Below are 25,656 nucleotides of genomic sequence, written 5' to 3'. Positions count from 1 at the left end.
AATATGACACGATGATGTATGTCCCTCAGTTTGGTGGATCTTGTAAGTAGTAGTAACAGCAGCAGCAGCAGCAGCTGCTGCTGTTGCGAAAAACGACCGCCGAAAATCGTGTTAACTACCGAATGACGTTACGTAAGATAAGAAAGTTTGCAGAACTCGTTCGAGGATGTATCCCATAAAAAAGTGATTGCAATCGATAATAATAATAATAATAATAATAATAATAATAATAATAATAATAATCAGTCGACGTTAACGTCATCATTATCGTTGTCATTACAACGAGATGAAATACAACTTGTTAGTTAGTACAAAGTTCAAGTTCTATATCATTGAGAGACATGACGCGAATGTATCCTACTAAGAAGTGCGAAGTTGGATCAACATATATATATATATATATATATATATATATATATATGTATGTATGTATGTATGTATATATATGTATATAGGATCCTTGAATAAAGGTCCTCCAAGGTCCTGATCTTGCTCTTATCGAGAACAAATTAGTATTGCCGACGTTAGGCGCGTTCCAACGACGCTTGGTTAGCCCTCGGGCGTTAAGTTACAAGTCCGTGTGACGTCACATCGAAATAACGGACACGATCCTTGCGTTCCACTTCTTTCTTTATACCGCGAGTAGCATCGATGATATGCGCAAATATTGTGCTTAGAAGATCTCTACGCTTATCGGAGATAAGTTATGATCGAGATCAATATTTGCGAGAAAAATTTTTTTTATATGATAAAGTAATGACGTAACAAGGATTGAATCGAGGCGATCGATTATTAATTACACACGATTTCGTCTTATCACGATTTATAACAAAAATATATATATATATATGTATGTGTATTATGAATCTGACCGAATTAAAAAATATAGAGAAACTTGATCCTTAACATTTTTATATCGAGCTACCTTATAATAAAAAAGAAAATTTTAATATATATATATATATATATAACTTAGGCCACTTTCATAATCATTAGTATGTACGTATTATAATAATAAAAGAGAAAGAGAGTTTCTCGAGCGCGACAAGCGACTCAACAGTCAAGGGTTAATTTTCTTCTTCCGCCTCTTTGCCTCCCCCAAGATCTCTCTTCGTCCCTCTCTCTTTTTCTCTCTCTCTTTCTCTCTTTCTCTTTCCTTCACGGGTCACGAGCTCTTTGAAATCCCTGAATGGCGACCCACGAAGAATAATTTATGGGGTTCGAAGGCTTTCCGCTCGAAAGCGTATATACACGCATACAAACTCTACTAGGATTATATATATATATATATAAAATATATACCATATATATATATATATATATTGTATATGTATCATGTACATAACCGACAGGAAGTTTTCCTTTCGCACGCGATGCTGCCTTCCTCGATGTCAGAAGAAGGATCAAGCACTAGCAAAGAGAATCACGAGGCATGACGTTTCTCGACGGAAACAGCCTCGGTTTCGATGAAAGGATTCCCTCAAAGAAGTCCTCGTTTCGTTCATTATCTTTACCGTTTCATAAGATAGAATAGTAGAAGAAAATTCTACAAATTTCTGTTCGAGGAAAGAGAAGAAAAAAAAAGAAAGAAAAAAGAAATAAATAAAGAAATGTTTGATCGAGCCGCGTCGAAGAAAAAAAATTCGAGAGAGCGTCATCGACTAATTCATTTTCTTCAAACTTAATGAATTCCAAACCCGGTTTCTCTCTCTCTCTCTCTCTCTCTCTCTCTCTCTCTCTCTCTCTCTCTCTCTCTCTTTTTCTCTCATTGATCTTAAACGTAGAAAAAGAAACCTGCTGCTTGACCATAAGAGACGACATCACAGCGTGTGTGTCTTATAGCTTGAGATCAAGGAGGACAACGACGATCAGGATGCTACACCGCCTCCTCCTCTCCCGTTCGCCGATCTGACAAGGTCGCGTGCCTCCACGACGAAAAACTTGTCCGTTTGAATTCAAGCGTAACCGACACATTCGTGCATTGCTAATGTATCTCTCTCTTTCTCTTGCTCTTGCTCTTGCTCTCTCTTTCTCTCTTTTTCTCTCTCTCTCTCTCTCTCTCTCTCTCTCTCTATCTATCTATCTTTGACAACTTTGATTTCTAACGAAAGCTACATTCCAAAAGATAGCCAAAGAAAACTTCCTGTCTAGAGGAATTGTCTTTTCTACTGGACATTTTGTTGAGACTCGCGATATATATATATATATAATACTATAGCTATCTATAGCTTATAAAACGATCGAGATAGCTGATGTGACAATGCAAACATCGTCGCGAAGATCGTGCTTCGAATAGAACCGTTAGTTAGAACGTGATACAACGTTGCACGGATATCCGTGCAAGTATCGATGAGATCGTACTTGAGGTACATAACGCAACGAGACTGCCCGGATGTCCGGAACTTTTACGTGACACTTGAAACGATCGATTATCGATCGATTATCGATAGCGAGTTTTCAACAGACGATGAGAAAAAATCTATTGATAATCGTAACGATGACGATGATAACGATCGACGACAATAAACGTAGAAACGTTCGTTTCATTTCGTATTTTCCATGCGACAATCGAGCTAATAGCAAGAGACACTTTTCTCAGACTAACTAGCAACCGAGCTAGCAAGAGAATGCAGAAAAAGTTTAAAGACAGATAGAGAGAGAGAGAGAGAAAGAGACAGACATATGGAATGCGTTTAACAATGCGAAGGAGGAACGGCTAATACCGCGGAACTTCCGGTCGTGGCACTCACCATGGGAAGATAGGCGGGTCTTTTGCTTTTAAATTAACACGCCGTAATTACGGTTGCCCGTAACCATCCGCGTTATCTCGCATTCCTGCGTCAGGAGGGTCACGAGCCGGCTGACTCTTCTCTCTCTCGCATAGCTTAATAACGAATCGTTGTGCTTGTATTAAACCGAGAAGGTAGATACCTAGCATGATATTTCAAGAGAAATTTCTTTCGAATTGATTCAGTTAATCGGCAATAAATTAATTATAGTAGATAGATAAGTTGAAAGTACTAAATCGATACATTCTTTGTTCGGAAAGCTAATCGTAACAATAATAACTTCGTAATCTCAGCAATTACTACGAGCCATGGATTTCAAGAGTTAAGTGGATCCAGCTTCCTATCGTCCTACGAGTGACATTATTAATTTCGAGTACTTTTTTCCTTTTGATGGTTTTTTGGTTTCTTTTTTCATCTTTTTGTTTTTTTTTTTTTTTTTTTTTTTTTTTTCATAATCCCATTGGTTGGTTAGGTCTGCGAGGCGGTTGAAGACGAGCAAAGGCCTTTCCTGGGTGTATAAAATAAAACACCGACGAAGAGGCGGCAGACTCGAGGTGGTGGGAGTAGTGAACACCGCGAACGAGCTCCAAAGATGAAAAGTGGGGGAAAGGCGGCGGCGGTGGCGGTGGCGGCGGCGGAAGCGTGGGAACCAAGCGTAACAGATGGCCTCGACTGCTTCCGAACGAGCTCGGACTCCTTCGTGCGTCTTCGTGGGATAGGGCCTGCTTTTCGCTCGCGCGTGCTCGACAGAAAGGTGGGTCCAACTCTTTGACCTATCGCGGCTACTCAGAACTATGCCCATTTGCTTTTTTTTCTCTTCTTTTTCTTCTTCTTCTTTTTTTCGCTCCTCAGAGATCATTTTGTAGACCGTGCTCATCGAATTAGGATAAACAGAAAAGAATTAACGATTTCGTTAATAATTTTTTTGATCATTATCACGACCGTTATACGTAGTATGTAGATAGGACGGATCATAAAAGCTTTTCCATACTGTATTCGATCAAACTATTGCGGATTTGAAATTGCATGAAAAAAATGTTCGAATCTTTCTATCTAAATGATTTCGGAAACATAAAGCCTGCGTAAAACTTTACTCTGGCCGCGTTCGTTCGCGTAAACATTCGAGACGATAATTTAAAACAGTTTACACAATTCCATTGGAAAAACAAAAGGAAAAAGATGAGTCTTCCGGAGTAATGCCGTAGCACGCGCCAGAGATACCACCCGTGGACATTTCTATTGTTATCTTCCGAAAGTATGTTTACGCGAACAAACCACCGAGTGTCAGTTCTTCTCGCCTTACACGTCGTAGAACCAGACCCGAACTATCATCGGCACGCATACACACCCCTGAATGTTTGCCTGTTTTGAAAAGTACCCTCTTACAAAGAGAGACGCAAATGCGGCGCACGTGTTGCGAAAGTGAGTCCTGCATGCGTCCATTGTTGGTGGAACGAACCGCAGTGCGAGAATAAATCGACCGCAGGGAGGAGCGAGAGAAACGCGCCAATCCAAATATACGACACGCTTATGCACGTGTATTTGTACGTATTTGATATAAACTCCGCTCGAGAGAGAAAAAGAAAACGTTCGGCTTGTCAACGTGACTCGACCGAGCCTCTTTTAACCATAGGGTGAAAATTCTATGAATTCTAATCGAGAAAAGGTGCGAGAATAATCGATACGAGTGGAAAAGACGCATGCTCGAAGGAAGGTTCACTGATATTTTCTTTTTCTTTCCTTTTTTATATATTTTTTTATTTTTTTTATTTTTTTATTTTTTTATTTTTTTTTCACGGAACAATACCACTCGCACAAACGTTCTCTCGAGGCTCGAATTAATATCTACCGAGCGTTAATTTCAACCGTATCGCTCTTTCTTATAATGCCGTTTTAAATATATGCAAACCGCATTCCATTTCCGTTTCTCCGCATATTTCCTACGAAACTCGATTTAACTTCCGCCAATGAGAGAGAGAGAGAGAGAGAGAGAGAGAGAGAGAGAGAGAGAGAGAGAGAGAGATAAAAGTCAACGAATCGTTTGATCTTTAATGACACGCTATACGTTTGTTTTACTCATCTTTCCCTAACTTTTACTCATCGTTTTGGAATGTAAAGTTTATATAACTGAAAAGAAGAATGAACCTTTGGAAGCTTTCTTGACCGGTAAAAGGTTGACAAAAGGATAACGATGAATCATAAAAAATTATCGTTCCTTAAATATCTCGACATTTATCTAGATATTTAAAGTGTCGCGATAAAAAGAGAAAAGGGAATTCTATAGAATAATTCTATCTCGCAGCTGCTTTTAGATCTACGGATTAAAGAAACCTTCTTCTTCGTTCACTGTCGAACAAACCGACAATTTCATCTGTTATCTATTAATGGCAGCTGTACTCGCGACGCGACGAAACTCTCTCTCTTTTTCTTCACACAAATTTCTTACTTCCTCATCCTCATCTTCTATGTTTCTTTAAGCGTTTCTATGTTTATATCTATTATATATTAACGGTAACTGAATTGAGTATGACACGTCACGACACGACAACGAGACGAGGAAAAACTTTTTTCACGAAGTAGGAAATTCTACTTCATCATCGTCAAGGATAGTTCTCATTCGAAAGGACACGCTTGTTTTATTGGTAGTTAGGCGAAACCAGTCGTTGCAACTAGGAAAGGACTTCTTTTCATCCCTGTTAACTAGTCGAGATCGTGTATCTTTTCTATATAACAGGTTTCCTAAGATCCTTCCGTGCTCTGTAATATCGCGATACACTTGTAAGGTTTCATATTTATTCCGGTTTTATGATCTAGAAGGCAATGGCTCCAAGTTTCGTGGTAAGCGTGTATGTATGCGTTTAATCTCTTTTTTTTCTTTTCCTTTTCTGTCTGTCTTTTTTTCTCTTTCTTTCTTTCTTTCTTTCTTGCTAAAATCAAAGTATTTAGTTAAAATCAATTACTACTGATATATTACATAATCAGGTAAAGCGTGTACGATAAGGAAGACTGAAAAGATGCCATTCGTGTCTCGTATTGATTTAACATAGTAATTCAGATCATGATTCGTGCAAATACAGTAAACTTTCATGTCGTTCTAGTTTGTATGATAATACACAATGATAAAATTCTCTGCATATACACACACACACACACACACACACACACATTCCACAGAAGAGTATTTGTATAATATAAAAAAAAAGAAATGTACACACACATTACACATAGGTTAATACATAAACATACACATTGGAAATGGATTTACGTCTCCCGTGTAGGTATATTGTGCCATAATGTGTCCTATCAGCCCGTAATCGCGTATTTACCTCGATAAGAGATTGTTCGCGAGAATAGAATCGATGTAAAAAAATGTCTAGATTGTGAGTGTGTATGTATGTGTATAGAACTGGAGCCACAAAGTAAGCATGGCTTACGATTTCTTTTCAATGGTCTCGTTATACTCGAATTATGTTGTTGGATTTGTTAAATTTCTTTGAGACTTCCTTTCATTCCCCTTTTTTTTATTTACATCAACGAAATAATTGGCTTTTGTCGATTCATTCAATGCTTCGTCGTACACCGCACTTACTACTTGTGCATATGTATGCGTATACACAAATTGTTTTGTCATATACTTACAGATTTCTTTTGCATTGTCGTTATTCGATGATTATAATGTCCCAAGTCGCAAGGGTCGAGGGTAACGCTGGTTATATTTAGACGAATAATAAAGGACTCCTTTGAGTATTGGATCGATAGTATTATCAATGTTCTTAGAAATACATATTCGTGATCGATGGGAATACATTTGTTAGCGTCGATCATTCGCTTTATTTTTATCCGTCACAGTTCGAATAAAAATTCAGGGTGAACGATTCGTTCGAGATCTCTCTGACTCTTTATCTCTTCTCAGTTTTCTTTTTCCTTTCTTTTTTCTTTTTTTTTTACTTTTCAAGTGAAAGAAGCGAAAAATAATTTATAATTTGTGACCGCGTTGGTAAACAAGCATCGTCTATGAGATAGTGAACGTTACGGTAAAGATGATATATAGTCTGCTACGAAACATCAAAATACATAACCAGTGATGTCTGAAGACGATTATAAGCGAATGGCAACAGACCGTTATCTCGAACATGTACATTGATAAACTTGAAACCGAAGTCCTACAGCACATATCTAAGGAATGCTTCGCACTAGAAGGTATAATAGAACTTGTAAAACTATCCAGGTTCTTTGTAAACTATAATAATTTCGAAGAGTTAAGCTACTTTACGATTTGTTGACACAGGGGGAGGGGAACACCGTGATCGTTTTATCAATCGATCGGCTGAGGTAACCGCGTGCATACGTGTATATGTGTGTTTGAAGTGATAAAGTGCAGCAAACAAAAGATATTTAACGACACAATAAAAAACGGATCTCTCTTTTTTTCTTTCTTTCTTTCTTTCTCTTTTTTTTTTCTTTTTTTTTTTTTGTTTTTTTTTTTTTTCTTTATTAGAATCAACCAATTGCGTATTGATAAAAAAAAGTCGATAATCGAAGCTATCGTTTATCTTTGATCGATTAATTTCGTGCAAGAAGTACTTTTTTTAATGCGTTTCCATCAGAGAGATCTTATCCGATTGAATATAAAAGACTCGAAAGATATTTTCTGTGTTCGTTAGTTACACAATAGCAGGAACGATTAAAAAGTAGTCTCTGTCCTGGTTCAGCGGCAATGGGAGCGAACGTTTACGTACGTAAGTACTTACTTATCTCAGCAAGATCAAGAATCGAAAGGGGGTTAATGCCAAACGTATCATTCTTTTCTAACGTCACGATTACGATATTCGCGTATTTATCGTATAATTACGACTTTCACGAAAAAAAAAACGAGATATTTCACGTGTGAGTAATTGATCGTCATTAGTCATAAGGTAAATTAAAATTAATATTTCAAAATATTGGAATATGAACGTGGCAGAGAACACGTGTTTCGAGTTGAATAGATTTTGAAGCTAACCTCGTCGGTAATGATCGGTGTCTTGTCCATCGTATCGTTTATAGGACTCGGTGGTGAAGTAGGACTGGCACTAGGGCTGACCTGAAAGCCCTTTGACTCCTTGGCAGGTCTCTGTGGTGACACTCTGGCTGGGAAGCTCAGGGTCTTCGTCCACTGGGACAAACCGCGCACCATTTTCTCGCTTACTCCTCCACCACCTTCTTCTCCTTCCTCACCACCGTCCCTTCTCCAACAGGACGCTTTCACTTGGATCCCACCGATTTTTCCCGTATTTTTTTTATCGAGCAGTCAATCGAGACGCTCGATCACAAAATCAACAAATTTACGATCCTACGAATTCGAATTCCCGCCACGCACTGTCTCTTCTTCGAGCGTTTCAACTGGAGGAAGAACGCATACAAGAGAGAAAGAGAGAGAGAGAGAGAGAGAGAGAGAGAGAGAATGAGTCCACGCGTTAGTGAAAATCTCGGTTAGGTCGTTGCTAACTCGATGGTCTGCGCGTCACGGCTCTCTCTGACAGACTGAACGCAAGCTGCAGCGAGTAGTCGTCGTCGAGGAACAGCTGCGCCGGGCCCGCTGGACCGAGCGCTGTGATTGGTTCACTTAGGTGAGAGCGACGGGCCGAGTAGTTTGCCCCGTACGAGAAACAAGGATAGACGATTTGGGGCCCGGCCAACGGCTTTGAACGAACGAGGACAGAGAAAGAAAGAGAGAAAGAGAATAATCTGCGGAACGGTTCTCTCTCTTTCTCTCCCCCTATTTCTCTCTCTCTTTCTCTCTCTTTTCTTGCATGCTACAAAATATGCACGATACCGGTGTAATTTTCATGATATCCTCTTCTCATACTCTCTCTCTCTCTTTCTTTTTTTTTCTTTCCTTCTTTCCTCTTTTACATCCCTCGCGTGCGACTCTTCAGCTATCTAACGTCATCCTCTTTCTCCTCTCTTCCTCTTTCCTCGATTCTCCATCGAGGTAGAAAGAGAGAGAGAGAAAAAGACAAGGTGGAAGATGGTGAATGGACGAGAAGTGCGCGAGCACGTATGTATATACACACATGAAGAAGAGAATCTTCCAATGTGGCACAAGTCGATGTAACCGTGATTTTCCTTTGCTACCACAGATCCACTGATCGTTCCTTTGAGATCACTGACTGACTCGATCTTTTTCCGTTACTTTTCTATCTCTATTTCGGAATAATCTATAGAAAATGACTATTACTTGATAGGGAATGTCTGTGAATATAATCGAAAATATATCTTTTCAATCTCGGTGTTTTCTAATTTATACGCGTAAGATATCGAAATTTCTAGACAGTCGTTGATTTTAAATCGAGAGTCGATACTTCTTCTAGCCTTTTACCCTTTCAAGTAGAAAAAGAATTCGTCTCTTTTTGTCTCTCTTTCTTTTTCTCTCTCCATCTCACATACACATACCACTGGCGAGAAAAGACAGAGAGAGAGAGAGAGAGAGAGAGAGAGAGAGAGAGAGAGAAAGACACGCGCGCACGTATATACGTTGATACGTATGTATGTTATACCCTATATGATCTCGTGTTGCCAACTGCAGATTCGAATATAAGTGGGGAGAGAAAACGACATTGTAGGGAGTTGTGTGAGACGACTTTGCACATTCACGGCGAGTTAAAGTGTATACGGACAGGATCTAGCCAGTTGCGGCCTTCTTCGACCTTCCCCCCACCAATCGGACCCAGACGGACCCCTCTTCTCGATCCTGATGTAGCAAACAGCCAGCATCGGCAGCAGCCGGTGTGTCCAGTATCGAGCACATTTACTCGAGATTTCCTCCCATTCGAAGTCGATATTCGAACGCTATCGATCGCGTTTGAAAGCGAATCCGAGTGAATATCGATTAACTCTCGAATTAAATCGCTTTTCTATCTATTTTTTTTTTTTTGGTTTTTTTTTTTTATTTTTTTGAAAAACATTTTTTTAATTCTTTTTTTCTTTTTTTCTCTTTTTTTTCATCTATGATTTTGTTAAAATCCAGACTCATAATTGAGCTTTCTTATAACGATGAAAAAGAAACGCATGGAAAATATGGAATTTGAAATGTTCTATTCTTCCTGGGCCACCACATGGTATACTATTCAAATACCATCTGTTCCCATTCTCCGATTTCGTGTCACGGACCGTAAGGCCCAAATTCTTTCTACGATCGATGGTATAAGATAAAAGTTTTTATTGTACGGTACTATCCTGCTACCGTGTATCGTCTATTTATGTATAATTGACGTTCGAAAGGAAAAGCACGAGGAGGACATCCCTCTGAAATCCTTAATTACGATGACATATGTTCGAGGCAACCCTTCTAAAAAGATTACGATCAAAAGCATATTGCACGAATTATTCTCTAGATAGTGTTCAACGAAGTGAACGTAAAAAAATTGGGAGAAAAAGAGAGAGGGAGAGAGAGAGAGAGAGAGAGAGAGAGAGAGAGAGAGAGAGAGAGACGAGATTTTCTCTTTGTAGGAGAATAAAATCAGGTGTTCAGGAAACCATTGTGTGTTCTCGCGGAAGAAAGAAATCCCAGATCCAAGGGTGTACCATTCGAGGTCCCTTTTTAAAAAGGCAAGAAGAGGCAGCAGGTGTCCCTCGGTCCAACCACGTGTATATAACTCCCCAATCAAATTTTCTTCTTCTTGATCGAATAAAATCGACGATGCTCGTTTCTGCACGAAAGACTACGATCGATATTAAAATGAGAATACGTCCTGCGAATTAAAATTGGAATCGAAGATGTTATTCGAGATACATACATATGTATCCACATATATCCTACGATCGGCATTACACTCGATCTCTCGCTTTTATTCGCAATTCGATCGAGGTTAGTCTTACAGTAGGATGTAAGTAAATTCTCTGTGGGTATCTGTATAATTGGTGCGTGACGTTTCTTGTTCATATCAAGGGACTACTCGATGAAACTGTTAACAATCAGGTTATTACGATCGTTCTGATTTTCTTTTATGGCATATTTCATCGCCTTCGGAAAAAGAGATTTTCATTATTGAAAGATTTACCGTCAAGTTTTAACATCGGTCGGACGTTTCGTTTTCCTTCTTCTTCTTTTTCCTACTCGTTTCTTTTTCTTCATCTTTCTCAATAACACCGACGACTCGATAACACACTATCCTCTCGTTGAAATCTAGCCTCGCAACGCGTACAGTCATCGAGCAAAGATCGAACATTTCAATTCATTTCGTATGCATATGTTCAGTTTCGTAACAATCCTTAACCCGTCGTCTTATATCTCGGCATAACAAGACCGTGATCTCACGAATCGCTATACAAGGATCTATCGATCACGAATTAATCGCGATTCTATTATTACAACGATTTTTGACATAATTACGAGATATTGTTTTGCGAAATATAGTCAAGAGTGTAACGTCTGCAATTGGAACGAGGACGTTTGATTTTACAAATAATTATCAAATACTAGTAAATCGTTAGTTGATTTTCTTTCGCGCTCGAGTAGAGATTCTACGCGCGTAAAGATATATTTCTTTTGGAAATTCTTTGTAATAGGCCTCGCAATTAGTTTTAGGATCGAGGTGAAACGCACGTGGTCGATCACACGTGTTCGCGTTCGTCTCTCGTCTCTCCTTTTCTCGTCTTTTTCTTCTTGGCAACGAGAGGAACTCTTTTTCAGAGAGGAGTAACAAAGAAAATGTTTTCAAGGTGCCGATACGAGAAGCACCTGGAAAGAGAGAAGAACCGAAGGGACCAAGCATTCGGAGGATAGGAACACGCTCAGAGAATAATATTGGGAAGTTTGCAGCTGTCACAGCAGCTGCAGCTCTCTTCCCTTGCTCACAATCTGACCGGCAGCTTTTCTGCATCCTCCTCCTCCTCCTCATCCTCCTCCTCCTCCTCCTCCTCCTCCTCCTCCTCCTCCTTTCCTCCTCTTGCTCTTCATCTTCCTTAAACACCGACGAGTTACAAAATCTTCAGGCAAATTTGAGTTTGGCCGAACGAAAGGAAAAAAAAAAAGAAGAAGAAGAAAGAAAAAAAGCGAAGCATTTTCGTCTTTGCACCTTGCACCAATTATACTTTTTTATTTTATTTATCATAAAACGTAGAACGATCGATAATAAAATCTTGCCTCGAGAAAAAATATCATCCATATCATTTATCATTTATATACTATGTATGGATACATATATACATACATACATATATATATTTTCATTGAAAGTCACGTTTCTTCTTCTAATTAAGTAGAACGCGTGATTTAGAAGTTATCGGACGGCTTATAGAAAAAACTGGTGGTTGTGCGAGTTAATGGACCGCTTCGAGAAGCTCTTGTCCCTTTTAGCCTGTTTTCTCTCTCTCTCTCTCTCTCTCTCTCTCTCTCTCTCTCTCTCTCTCTCCTCTACTCGATCATTTCCGTGACATCGAGGAACATGTGGGTGTAGTATCTACGTTGCACTAGGTTGAGACGCAGACATCATCATCGTCATCCCCCTTTCGAAAGCAACCAACCACTGAGACCATCCTCCGAGCCGGAATGCTCGCATCGGTCAGCTGCTCCTTGTGTAAAACTAAACTTCCTGTGCCACGTGTACATCTGCTCCTCTTACATATACATATGAGCGAGTTTACGACTTGTGTATGTGTCTGTTTATATGTGTATATATTTTGAGCAAAGCGAAGGAGGAAAGAAAAAAAGGAAAGAGAAAAGAATTATGCTGCGATGTATGTATGTATGTATGTATGTATGTATGTATGTATGTATGTATGTATTTAAGTTTCACGCATGTCTTCTTCTTATTCTTCTCGTTCAAGTTATGGCAGGCGAAAGGATGGTTACGCAGTTGCACTTGGAAGACAATGCGACGATAAGAACGCTTTCAGAAGCAAATGCAACGACCGGATGTAAGTTTGCGAAACTTGCCTGAGCAATTAACAAGGCTACTTTATATCTTTAATTCTTCATTTTACCGTATGTGTTCATTAAAAAAAAAATAATAATAATCCACTTAAGAGAAAAGTGTATTTATAATTATTTATTCAGATTAGTATGTCCCTAGTCCAAACTAAATTGGATCCACATGTGCTCAGCATTGAAACGACTATTTTTAGCTAAGATATTAGAGAATATATGTGTCTATGCATATATATATATATATGTATGTATGTATGTATGTATGTATGTATGTGTATATATATATATACACATTAATATACGTACTAATCATGCGTGCGTGAGTATCATTTGTAGAAGATTTCAATTAACTACATCGTCGTCATCGTCGAGCTGACAAAAGCGAAAACAAGGGACTAATTGCGAGCGATGGAAGGGGACCGGAAACTGAAACTATTACGACCGGTTTTCGAGCCAGTCGATTCATCCAGTATATGCTTATGTTAGTTATAACCCTAATGACGAAAACATATAAAACATCTGCAAAGACACGCGTGAAACTACATTTCGCTTTGCCTTCGATCTTCGGTCTCGATTCGAAAATATCAATGAATGACGAAAATGCTCGAATAAAAAGGATTACTTATAAAAAAAAAGAAACTATTTGATTATGCAAACTCCCGTTTGAAACCATTCCAAATACGAAGTGAACACCTTGTATTATTTCTTACGTACGGTTGAGTAACCGCACGGTAGACACACGCACATATATATATATACATATTTACGTGGGTACGTCTCGGGCACTGGGAGACTCCTATCATAAAACGGCCGAGTGAAAGGATAAGCCGCGAGTTCATCTCGAGTCTCAACAAACCAATCTTCTCGAGCATTCAGACGTGCCATCGAAGAGTCATTTAAACGATTGGAATGCGCGCGAACGAAATTGATTTTTTGTTCTTTTCTTTTCATTTCTTTCTTTTCTTTTTTTACAACACGTAATCGCATTATCGATTAACTACATTCTCCACACGTTCCTATAAGATTTCGAGTGAGTGTCGTGTTAGAGAGAAAGAGAAAGAAACAGAGAAAAGGACAAAAAAGAAAAAAGAAAATGAGAAGAGCAGCTTTCGACGAGTCGACGAAACTGGCAGAAAGAAACGATGATGGGAAGAAAGAAGAGTAGGTCGTGAAACATCTGTCTCTACGTTGTGCGTTCGCGCCAAGAGAGTTTGCTCGATATGCTTTCGCGAGCGAGCAAGCAAAATCAAACATAAGGCGAGGCTGTGTGCCAGAGGCTGCTACGTTTTAAATAGCTTGCCCACGAACGCGAAGAAGGCACGAGTCGACTCGAATTTTTCTTTTTTTCTTATTTTTTTTTCTTCCCTTTTCTCTTTTTTCTTTTGTTCTTTCATCTTTTTTTTTTCTTCCACGAGATATGTATACCCGAATACTGACTGCACCTGCCTGCACGAAGACTCAGCAAACATCGAAAAAACTGAACGTTCTTTTTCCTTTCAAGAGATATACGTAATGTAAGTAGGAGTACCTAATCAAGATAGAAGTAATAAAGGAACAGAGAGAAAGATAAAACTTAGATTAGTTTGTAAAACAAAACAAGATGTGTCTTATAAATAATCTCACGACATATCTCGTGAGTTCTTATACTTATGCACAGTTATAACAAAAGAAAAAGCTGAAGGATGAACTTATATTTCCATCCGAAGCTTGTCTCTTTCTTTCTCTTCTGTGTTTTTTTTTCTTTTTCTTTTTTAACAGATAGCACACTATATATCGAGTGGTATTGGCCTGCAGCGAAGGAGTTACGGCATTAAAACCAGAGTAACCAGTGTAGATGGAAAAAGCTGCAGCTGTCAAGAGGCTGCCTGTGCCTGGCTCTCTACGGGCTTGCAGGCAGCTGCAAGGATAACTGCAAGCAAACGTGCTTAACACGTACGATCGACAATAATCGATCGAGATCCTTTAAATTTAGTCTTTTTACACGATCATATCGTAATCGATAGGATCGACTTTGCCAAGGAAAAAATTCTAATCCTTCTTTTCTAAAATCTTTGAAATATCTTATAATAATATTCAAACAATAACTATTATGTACGTAACAAACGTCGAAGGAAGAAAAAAAATCTCGCAAACTTTTACCAAAACGAAACATTTACTCGTTAGATTCCCCATGCGAGGAGATGAGAGAAAGTTTGCTGGAAGTCGAGTTCGAGAAAAGATTGGCTTGCTCGTTGATACCGAGTGTCCCGATTGAACGACTAATCATATCGATGTAAAAGATACATTTATCTATTTATCTCGATCAAGTTTCTCATTTTTTCTTTTTTTTTTATTCATGATCAATTGATCGTCGAGAATTATAAAACGACGTCTTGATAACGTTCTTTATTTAAATCTAGGTATGCAAGTATCGAGACCGATCCGCAAGCGGACACGGGGTAGATGAATACTACGAGAGTTTAACGCGAGGCACGTGTGAACGGCCGCGGAGGCGAGCAACAGGAAAATGTCAATTCAGGAAGATACTTTTCTCTACATTCCTGTCGTTCGTAGAGTATATAAACTATTTCGATTTCTATATAACTACCACAGCCGACAATTAAGCTCGAAGGATCGTTTAGTTGAGTTAGTTGGCCTCGTTTCAAGTGAATTCGCTAGAGAATTCGCCTTTTTTTCCAATCGATATCACTTTTTTTTCTTCTTTTTCTCTTACTCCTTCTTCTTCTTCTTCCCCTTCTTCATTTTCTTCTTCTTTAGATCTAGCAACATTTTTCTTTGGAAATCTTAGAGTTGTCTGTATAGTACGTTCGCATTAAATCGAGATTCGACATTCCGTTCCATGACGATGAAATTTTCTCCCTTTTTTTTCTCTCGAGAGAATTTTATCGATTCTAGTATTGGATTTCTCTGTGTGTGTGTGTGTGTATGTATGTATATATATTCTTCTTTCGCAATAATTCCTTTATAATTCGTATGCGAGGTAGAAACGTCCGAGCGTGCAGGAAACAAATGGCAAGCAAATGTCAGACGCTGAGGAAGTCTCTTCTTCTTTACCATCTTATTGTTTCTCAACTTTTCTCAGGAATTGTTTATCATTTTTGTTTGAGGTTTCATTTTGTTTTGTTCTTCTTTTTTTTTTCTTTTTTTCTTTTATATTCCTACTCGATAGAAACAGTCGGATAAATTCATTTCGTTTTACGAAATTTTTGATTAACGAGAGAAACTGCATCATGTATTCCTGAAGATAAAAAAAAAAAATCAAGTAGTGTCGATGAAAAAAAAAAAAAAAAAAAGATCTCGATAGTAATAAATATCGTTAACATATTGACTAAAGAGTTTTTTAGAATTTGACGGCCTCGTATTTTCGAGTTAAAATTCGGCTGAAAAAAATTCACGCTCCTTATCCTAAAAATTTCGTTCGAATTTTATTACGGTGCATGAAAGCATAAATGATACCGGAAGGAAGGATAAAAAACGTCAGATTTTTTTCTGCGAAAGTCAGACACGACAATGGAAAAGTAACGTGTCTTTGCTCGACCACAAAATCCTTCTGCTCCTTTACGTATTTACCAGCAAATTCCAAAGGTACGTAAGCAACGCATTAAGAGACAGAAATAGATAAACGGCAATAACGTGCCGGTCGCGTTTATGGTAGCCGCCGCGAGGCTACTTCGCTAGATAGGTAAACAGTTTCGTGGGCGTGTGTAAATAGGTACGTGTGACCTCCTTAGGCTTTCCTTTTATAGAATCTTACTAGTCTTGAATTAATAAAAAAATAAATAAATAATAACAATAATATAATTATAATAATAATAACAACGCTAATAATCATCAGCATTATCTTCATCGTAAAGAACGAAGTTCAAAAGTCGTCTCATACGATTCTTACGTATCATATGTACAATACAACAAACTTGAGATAACACAAGCGATCGTTAATTGCATTCAATGTTTGCCCTCTTTCTCGTTATCATTTTTAATTATGTTTGCTACTTGCAACGAAATGAAGGTAACGAACGATATTATCAAAGAATTATTCCGCAATGATCTTAAGGTTATCGCATTACAATCTAAAGTCACATATGCAGAACTATTTCCAAACTTAAAAGATGTTTCAAATAAGGCAGAAGTACAAGTAAATATAAAGTTCTTATCTATTCTGGTTCATCTTACATCAGTCTAACATCTCCCTGTCTCTCTCTTTCTCTCTTGAACACTCTCTCTTTTTCTCGGTAGTAAACTTGAGAATTTTGTTTATAATTTTGTCTACGGACTACGCGTTCGTATCGATTAGTATCCAGTATCGGTATCCAAATCCAAAAGAAGAAAACTTTAACGTGCGTGTATGCGAAGACTGATCCGGTGTTCGCTTACACATTTACAAGGTGTCCATTGATCCGATAGCTTTTCTACCTGACACGAATATCAATCCATCGAATTTGTGTTTCAAATCGAATCGTTCGACTCCTCGAAGATTTTCTGATCAGTCTCAGTATCCCTCTCTCTATCTCTCTCTGCTATATTGTTTATAATATAATCGAAAGTTCTCTTGGTGAAAATATTTAACGAATAAATTCTTACGCGATGATGAAACTTCAAGAGCGAGTAACGAATACGAAAAAGTGGACTTACCGAACAAGGTAATCGGATGTCATCCTAAAGCAACTCTATGATTTTCGTTGCGAGAAAACGCAGAAAAGTTGAATGATAAATATCTCGTTCGATAATAAATCCAACGTTCTCGAATTCCTACAAACACAACAACAACAACAACAACAACAACAATAACAACAATAAAAATCCGTCGATCCAACATATCTTAACAATGCAACATGATAGTTTAGATATTAGCTCAAGTATTCACGAATGAACTTACCACTCGTCGAGGAAAATCGTTGGATCACAACCTTACTGTTATCGAACGTCAGGAAGGCAACACAAAGTATGTATATGTACCGAGGCTGTCGAGAGGCGCAACAAGTGGTTTAAGCCAATAAAAGCACGCTCGGAATCGACGATTGCACGTGTCCGAATATATTTAGAAGTAGATAGAGATAGACAGAGAGAGAGAGAGAGAGAGAGAGAGAAAGAGAGACAAGATATACCTCAATATATATGATCGCTCTTTGAATAGTACGAGTTATCTTCGACGAAAGGGAAAACTCACGATGAGTGACCGAAGTCAACGGTAGCTTAACATTGACTGCGTTGAGTTTCCAGAGAGAGAGAGGTGTAGAGTAAGTTAAGCCTCTGTGGCACACAAGGGGAGTCACACACTTGTTGTTGGTAGGCGATACGAGAACTGATATACCACGAAACTAAAGTCTCTACTCCCTAGGACATGGCTTAGCCACGTTCGCCTCGTGCCTCGCGCCTAGGTGCTTTTACGAAGGCAGGTGGTGTGGTAGCGATGTGGTGGCGGTGTGCCGGCGGACAGGTGAACGTGGCGGAACACAGGAAGTGCCAGAGACAGAGAGGGATCGTGGGATATATCAGGGTGGGGGGGATATACGTAGGAAGAAGACCGACAAGGAGACAAAAGGTAACGAGAGGAAAGAGGAAAACAGGATGACGAGAGAAAAGTAAAGTAAGTATGTAAGTCGTAGGTAAAAGGGGATTGAAATTCCTTTCCAATGTTTCTGTATTGTTTTTTTTTCCTTTGCTTCTTTTTTTTTTTTGTTATTGTTTTTGTGCTTTTTTTGTCGTTTTGCTTTTTTTCCATTTTAAACGACCATCGCGCTATTTCTATCGATATTTTTCAAAAAGGATAAAAGAGGAACTTGAATACTTCCAAGGTTTCTTGTTCCTAAAATGAAGATCGACCGGATGAAGGAGGACAGGATATAAAGAATCGAGGCTGAGTGTTGAAAGAAAACGATCTTGCTAAGTATACGGATAGGTACTACGGGGTCTTTAGTGGTCCCTAGCCAGTCTCCATTATTTTTATTTCTTCTTATTTTTCCTCATCTTGTTGTACACGATCCTCTTAGCGAGTACATGCGTGTGTGTGATCCTGTTACGTTAGCAATAACTCCCTAGTGTTCTGGAGTAGCAACTAGTGTCTGTAATAAAAAGAAATCAAGTTAATTCTACGATGCGTGAACATTCGAGGAATTCTAAGTTTGGAATCCGTCCAGGTAATACACGCAAACGGCATGCGAATTGTCGAATACCATTTACGACTACTAACTTATTATAATCAGGTAAATCAGTTAAATCGTGGAACTTTATGCGGAATGTTCGATTAAACGTATTCGATAGTTACAAGTTGATTGGATTGGTTCTGTAAATTCTAACGTTGTTACGTAATCTCTTCTAAATTCGACTTATATCGATCGATCGTCGTACACCAGCTCGCCTTTACGTCGATCTACGAACTCTGAGAAATAGCTTGCACCTTTCTATTGCGTCTCTGTATGCACAACGCCGTCGTAGTCCTCGATCCACGAGTGTGCACGCAAGTGCAGCACCATCCGTGGAGTCGTTGACTGCAAAACGAGAGGGTCGGAACGAACGGAGGGGATAACGACGCTGGATTCGAACCTCTAACTTCTCGTCTCGATCGTTTATTCGCGCTATTCCAGTGCGTTCAACTACATCCTCTTCGTTTCAACTCCTATATCCAACCTAATACCTATGTAAAAGAGATTGAAATTGAATTAATCAATGAATTTATATTTTTCATTCATGTTTCGTTCTTCTTCTTAGACCATTTTTCTTTCTTTTTTTTTTTTATATAGGCAAAATTATTAATTATTTAAAAACAATTTATCGACCACACGTTTTGCTTTAATCTTATCTTATACAAGAATTTTTATTATTTTTCTTAAGACGAGTAAATGCGTATTTCTTAGGACGAAGTAATTACGTATTTCAAGTATTAAAAGTATCATATATACCTGTGTGTAAATGCACTCGTGCACAAGTTTTCCATACGTACAGGCATGTATGGATATAGTCTATCGTCAGGGATACACTTTTGTAGTTCGCACGACCATCGCTTATCTAGATGGCGCTCTCGAATTTATCGATCGATCCGAGAAATTTTGATTTCCTTTTTTTCTTTTTTCTTTTTCGTCGATCAGTAAATCAATCGCACACTTCGATATATCTCTTCGATCATTTTCTTTAGAGATTTATACAGATACAAATTTTACGAAGAAATTTAAGAGGATGTTTCTTCCTAGGAGACGATTTCGTTTTAATCGCTTCGAGCGATTTCGATCGTAAATTCTTATCGAGAGTTAAGTACAGTGGATTATTTAAATTATCTTCTGCCTTTGTAGATCGATTGTTACGTCGTAAGGTATCGGAGAAACCTTTTTCCTTCAAGGACATCTTAAAGATCTTTGATACTTTATCAATCCCATTGAATTTCTTGATAATCTTGTAAATGGTAGCCATACTACTACCCGAATTTGAATTGTCATCTTCGTTCGTTGAAAAATCTTTACAAATAATCACTTTATTAATAGAAGAAAAAATTTCGTCGGTCTTCGGTCCTTTGTCAGTGATAAAAGGCGACCTCTTCCCTTTACGTACAGTACTATATCTCGTTTTATCATTCGAGTAACGACCAATAAATTTTATAGTTTTATCGTCCAAAATGCAATAACCTAAACGTTTCAATACTTTCTCGAAAACGTCGCGTTTAAAATTTCCTTCTTTCGTTAGAAGATTGTTACTTCTTTTTTGTTCGGTCTGAGTTCCCTGACACACGAACATTCGTTGATTGTTTTCGGATTTTTCCACGTGTTTCCGCATTTCCGATGTCTGCGGATAGGATTGTACAGTGAATTCCACGGCTATTATGAAAATGTTCAAAATTACATAGAGTAAATATCGTAACTCACTGCAATTACCTGAGGATAAATTCGATTTCTTTCTATGTTCAGATAATTTCTCCACATTTTCGCCCTTTTTGTTCTTATTTATATTCCCTTGTTTGGAACTTTGATTTATCTTCTGCTTCTCGGATTTCGTAGGATCTTGAACTTTTGGAATATTATTAACGATCTTTTCGGATATCGTTGAAACGTTAGATATTTTCTTATCCTTCAAAATAGATTTCGAATGAGAAGATTGAAAATTTCCTGGCCGTGTTTTCACGGAATTTTCTAATATATTCGGAAGTTCCTTATTACTGGTATAATACAATTTTGCGGAAGAATTATGAATAGTATTCAGAGATGCTCTTTTAAAAGCCGTAACATTTTTTACAGATTGTTTTTTCATATTCATCATCGATGAATGATTTTCTCTGAAACCGCGATCGGTTTTTTTAACGTTCGAATTCTCGGTTACTCCAGAAAATGTTAAGAGAGATGGAAAACGAATCGTTGATGATGATTCCCTTTCTAAATTTGAACTTTCTACAGGTTTTTCAATATGTATGCGATTGGTCATACGGGGTAATAAGTTTCGAAGTTCTGTCTGCAATTTTTCAATTTCCTGAATACGTACCAATATGTTGCGTATCTCATTTTCGTTCATTATAGTTTATACGTAATATATTTCCAAATTATATCATTATTTAAGCGATTAGAAAATTTTGTAAAAAAGCTAACCTGCAAATTTTGCGATCGCACAAAAATCCATATTTACTTTTTTAATAATTTAGTTTTTTTTTTTCTCTTATACAATAGCACGTATCGTTATCGGCTAATTTCAGTCGAATCAAATTAAATGTTCAGTTTTTAATTAATGATGTGATACGTACCGATAAGAAATAAAATAAACGATGATACAAATTTAGAAATATATCGGATCAATTAATTTACGTGGGTATTAAGTAATAATGAGTGTAATAATCGATATGATAATAAATAATTTAATAATGAATAATTATCTACTATCTTATAAAAACGTGCTTGCAAGAGTTCGAACGTAAGCTAGCGAATACCGATTAATATTATTTTTTATTTGCGATGCAGAACCGAGTCTTATTTAGTGAAATATATGGCAATGAGGAAGAAAATATATATGTTAGATCCAAAGGTGAATTACTTTTTTATGAAAAATATTTTTAATAAATAACATTCATCATAACTCTAATATATAATTGTCGTTACGAGGTTAGATCACTCGTCGATAATTAATTTACAAACTGGATTGAAAAATACAAAGTCCTTATTATCTGGGATCCTGTCGATTATCAAAGACGTTTTTTTACCTCAAGGATTTCCTGATAGTGTTCATCCTGATTACGTTCCTTATCAAATATGGGATACAGTGCAGGTTAGAATTCGTATATGCAAGAATACAAGCGAACATTTCATTCGTCGTTTTATGTTTAAAAAAATAGAGTGAATTCAAGAAAAAATTTTTAAATGCAATAGGCTTTTGCAAGTACCATAATGGGTACTCTCACAACTCATTCAATTATGCAAGGAGTAGGTGTTGGAGAATCTACTGCGACACCTTTAGCTGCAGCAATAACTTGGATTTTAAAAGACGGAACTGGTATGGTCGGGCGCATAATTTTTGCATGGTGGAATGGGTAAGCTATATAAAAATTTTGCTATGTGAACTGCTTATAGAAACTGTTAATAAGCTTTATCTTGTAATCGATGACAAATTTTAAATATTATCAATCTACGGTGTAACTTCACGGTTATATATAAACATTCTGATCTATTAGGACTGACCTAGATGGACAATGTAAAAAATGGAGATTGTTTGCGGATATTCTTAATGATGTGGCAATGGGCATGGAATTACTAATACCTTATTTCTCAGCTCATTCAATGGCCGTATTGTGTGCTTCAACCGCAATGAAATCTATTGTTGGTGTGGCTGGTGGTGCAACCAGAGCTGCATTAACGCAACATCAGGTTTTCTGAAAAAAATTAATTCATTTCCCATATAGATGTCACTGGGAAAAATTGTTTGTAATTAACATGTTATTTTTTACACTAGGCGTTACAAAACAATTTAGCAGATGTATCAGCTAAAGATGGAAGTCAAGAAACTTGTGTTAATCTGGTTGCATCTTTTCTTGGAATTTTCATACTGTCATACATTTATGACGAACGGTAATTTTATTGATGTACTTGCGTACACGTTATTTATTACTGTTGTGTATAAATTTTTTGTTTACAGATATTTACTAGAACTATATGTCTTCTTGGTAACAGTGCATTTATATGCCAATTATTCGGCAGTTAAAGCTTTACGGTTAAACACATTAAATGAAGATCGCCTTGCTTTGTTAGTTAAACATTATCTTATTCATGAAACTGTTCTTGATGCAGCAGAAATTAATAAAAAAGAATCTGTTTTTCTTTTGGGGAAACCTAGTAAGAATAATTCTCAGTTTTATTCTAATGACATTTAAGAAAATTTTGTTAATGATTTTATTCTTTTTCTAGCAAAAGATATATGTGGATTTGACATAAAATTAGGAGTATCACTTTCATATATTTTTAAAAGAAATGCCAATAATATATCAAAGTGCACAGAAGATTTTCTAAAAGATTTTCAACATAAAGAATATTTAATATTTGTAGATATTAAGAAAAAGATTATTTTTGTGGTATTAAAAAAAAACATAGAACAGCATGAAATATTAAAAGCATACTTTCATGCTTGCCTCTGTGGCATATTAACAAGTATGTCACAACAACTTCCAATTGTAAGTTTTTTTGATCGTTCACAAGTGTCCTTTCATTTTTATTATTAATTTATTGATTATTTACATATTATTTTTAGGAATTGTTATTAACAACTGAGACATGTAAACCTTCATTTCCTTTAATACGTATATACCTTCTTTATAAGAAACACGATTCACTTCAGTATCATAACTCTTTTCCATCTATAGAAACTGCCTTTTATGATACAAATAATATTATTGAGAAAGAATATCAAACTTTTGTAAAACATTTAGATGACAAAGGTAAGTAATGGTAATAAATAGTAGAATCTTTATAATTTTTATATAAAATACATCGAAAATTTTTAGGATGGAATTTGAAGATTAATCTTTTACCCATGAATTCATGGAGATGTGTATGGAATATTAAAAAAACCCAAGAATAACTATAAGATCAGTCAAGAGAGAAAGAGAGTGTGAGAGAAAGAGAGAGAGAGAGAAAGAGAGAGAGAGAGAGAGAGGGAGAGAGAGAGAGAAAGAGAGAGAAAACTTTATTCCTAGCATTTTATAAAAATATGACACACCTTTTTTAAATCTGTACAGTAAAGTCTTGCAAAATTTGAACTAAGACTCTTGTTCTTGTTTTGGACCAGTTTGTGATAAATGTTTCACTATATCAACCCAATCCCATCCTCGTGGTCTTTCTCCTTTTCCATCCGCTTTATTCCATTGCCTACGTTTTTGAGCTTTGCTTAGTTGTTCTTTCTTTGGCCTTTTTACAGTTTCTTCCACCTTTGTGATAAAGAAATTTTGAGTTCTTGTATATTTTTTTTTGTTACAATGTAACAGAATATTATATATATATATTTTATCTACCTGTTGATTCTCATTCGATATTTTAAGTTTACTGGTTTGTGAATTTATTTCGGCAACAGAATCTGGTTGCATAGATAACAATTCTGTAAGATGCTCTTGAACATATTGGAACAATGTATATGTCATGGCACTACCTAACCATTGATCTGCTTCTGCTTCTAACTGTTTCACTACTTCATCCTTTACCTCTTGTACACTATATATTCCAATTATTTACCTTTAATCAAAACCATAGAATACAAAAAAAAATCAGATGACCTTGTCGACTTACTTACATGTGCTTATTGTAAAATGTATTCATATTGATGTTTGGCCTTTCAGATGGATATGTCGCACTCCATGAAATTTCCAATAGGAATGACTTTATGTCATTATCTTCTCCATACTGTATATAAAAATATATTTAGACGCTAACACTTGCATTAAAAACGACGTTATTTTCTTCAAACGAAAACGGATTAAAATAAAAACTTGGCGAAATGTCAAAAGTTGCTGGGGTCTAATTTAACGTAAATTAATCCTCGAATTTTTCATTAATATTCATAAAAGTAAAAATAACGATGATTCCACGTCGGAAAAATTTGTTTTATCAAATCGAAACTTTTACAATATATCAAACCTTGTATTGAAAAGTAGTAGGTGTTAGCTGATTAAACGCTGGATCCCCTTCATAAATAGAATGTAGCACTTCTCTTTCTTCCTCTTGTAGTTCGACATCACTCATTTCCTTTTTCCAACTACTTTATTCCTTATAATTTTACACTTTTATATCTCAACGTTCGATCATGCGTTTTAATTAGGTTAGAAATAAACTTCAACAAAACTCCATTTTATATAGATGGCGTCATTCTTAAAAGATATTACGAAATGTGTGCGACGTCAACGACAGTACGGACAATATACGAACTATAAACGCAAGCAGGGAACGACCTTGTATACTACGTTATATATTATTACTACACAATGATCAAATATAAACAAAAATTTTTCTTCTATAGGAGAAACTGTGAATAAATGTAATACTGACAATTTTATATCATAGATAGCGTGAAAACGAACTAATGATTTGATTTTCATAAAAATAACATACATTCTACACTGATTAAATAATTATCAAATTATTGGATTTACATATAAGATAACGAAAGAGAGGATCTCGATCTTTAGTCCTCGGAATACAAAACAAAACTAACGTGGTAATTTGCACGATCGATCTAATATATTCCTTCTCGTTAACATCAATGAACGAAGGCAATATTTAACAACATCGTAAAAACTAAATCCGATCAACACGAACGGTCAAAATATTTTCTTATTTTTACCCTAAAATCATTTGTCCTAATCTCTTCATAAAATTCTTGTACGAATTATCGTAGTTTTTACCGTATGAGGATTACGAAACACGTTTTCTCGCATTTCGAATGGATCAGAAAATCTGAGTATCATTGCACGAACATAGTTGCAAGCTGGCAGACAATCGTCTATTT

General features: G+C 36.8%; 3 protein-coding genes and 1 long non-coding RNA gene across 7 annotated transcripts in view; 2 read left to right on the top strand and 2 right to left on the bottom strand.

The window, feature by feature from the left end:
- Positions 1-22,536, bottom strand: part of LOC122633326 (TNF receptor-associated factor 4) — a 27,734-nt gene extending 5,198 nt beyond the window's left edge. Inside the window, exons 1-3 of one of the 4 annotated variants that reach the window (XM_043821110.1) lie at positions 19,599-19,811; positions 19,097-19,333; positions 17,867-18,761 (exon numbers count right to left, since the gene is read on the bottom strand). Coding sequence is in view for 1 of the 4 variants with exons in the window: in XM_043821109.1 (XP_043677044.1) it covers positions 7,792-7,965 (174 nt within the window). In the remaining 3 variants the exon portion in view is untranslated. Of the gene's footprint in view, positions 1-7,791; positions 8,538-17,331; positions 17,449-17,575; positions 17,806-17,866; positions 18,762-19,096; positions 19,334-19,598; positions 19,812-22,425 lie in introns of those variants that run through there. The other 3 variants (XM_043821111.1, XM_043821112.1, XM_043821109.1) reach the window with 3 other exon arrangements.
- Positions 3,228-13,607, top strand: LOC122633332. The gene is made up of 3 exons (XR_006328083.1): positions 3,228-3,543; positions 12,247-12,513; positions 12,600-13,607. It is a non-coding gene; the product is annotated as an uncharacterized LOC122633332 (long non-coding RNA).
- Positions 21,557-23,917, top strand: LOC122633324 (RUS family member 1). Its single transcript, XM_043821108.1, has 9 exons — positions 21,557-21,696; positions 21,779-21,936; positions 22,038-22,198; positions 22,340-22,532; positions 22,618-22,733; positions 22,801-22,997; positions 23,070-23,332; positions 23,410-23,596; positions 23,663-23,917. The coding sequence occupies exons 1-9, from the start codon at positions 21,627-21,629 to the stop codon at positions 23,737-23,739; spliced, it is 1,422 nt and encodes a 473-aa protein (XP_043677043.1). The 5' UTR covers positions 21,557-21,626; the 3' UTR covers positions 23,740-23,917.
- LOC122633330 (RWD domain-containing protein 4) lies at positions 21,702-25,656 on the bottom strand. The gene is made up of 5 exons (XM_043821117.1): positions 24,789-25,656; positions 24,445-24,554; positions 24,170-24,365; positions 23,878-24,085; positions 21,702-22,537 (listed from the first exon to the last, which is right to left on the bottom strand). The coding sequence occupies exons 1-4, from the start codon at positions 24,891-24,893 to the stop codon at positions 23,918-23,920; spliced, it is 579 nt and encodes a 192-aa protein (XP_043677052.1). The 5' UTR covers positions 24,894-25,656; the 3' UTR covers positions 21,702-22,537; positions 23,878-23,917.

Source organism: Vespula pensylvanica, chromosome 12 (genome assembly GCF_014466175.1).
Source record: "Vespula pensylvanica isolate Volc-1 chromosome 12, ASM1446617v1, whole genome shotgun sequence".
Lineage (NCBI taxonomy): Eukaryota > Metazoa > Arthropoda > Insecta > Hymenoptera > Vespidae > Vespula > Vespula pensylvanica.
Note: the sequence above shows the minus strand (reverse complement) of the source record. Positions and strands in the feature narration are given on the sequence as shown.

Coding starts and splice junctions, on each gene's coding strand:
- LOC122633324 (XM_043821108.1), top strand. CDS start 21,627: ATGCAGAACCGAGTCTTATTTAGTGAAATATATGGCAATGAGGAAGAA. Junction 22,998..23,069: donor TTTTCTTTTGGGGAAACCTA/GTAAGAATAATT, acceptor TTCTTTTTCTAG/CAAAAGATATATGTGGATTT. Junction 23,597..23,662: donor AAAACATTTAGATGACAAAG/GTAAGTAATGGT, acceptor GAAAATTTTTAG/GATGGAATTTGAAGATTAAT.
- LOC122633330 (XM_043821117.1), bottom strand. CDS start 24,893: ATGAGTGATGTCGAACTACAAGAGGAAGAAAGAGAAGTGCTACATTCT. Junction 24,555..24,788: donor CTACTACTTTTCAATACAAG/GTTTGATATATT, acceptor TTTTATATACAG/TATGGAGAAGATAATGACAT. Junction 24,086..24,169: donor TATCGAATGAGAATCAACAG/GTAGATAAAATA, acceptor TTTATCACAAAG/GTGGAAGAAACTGTAAAAAG.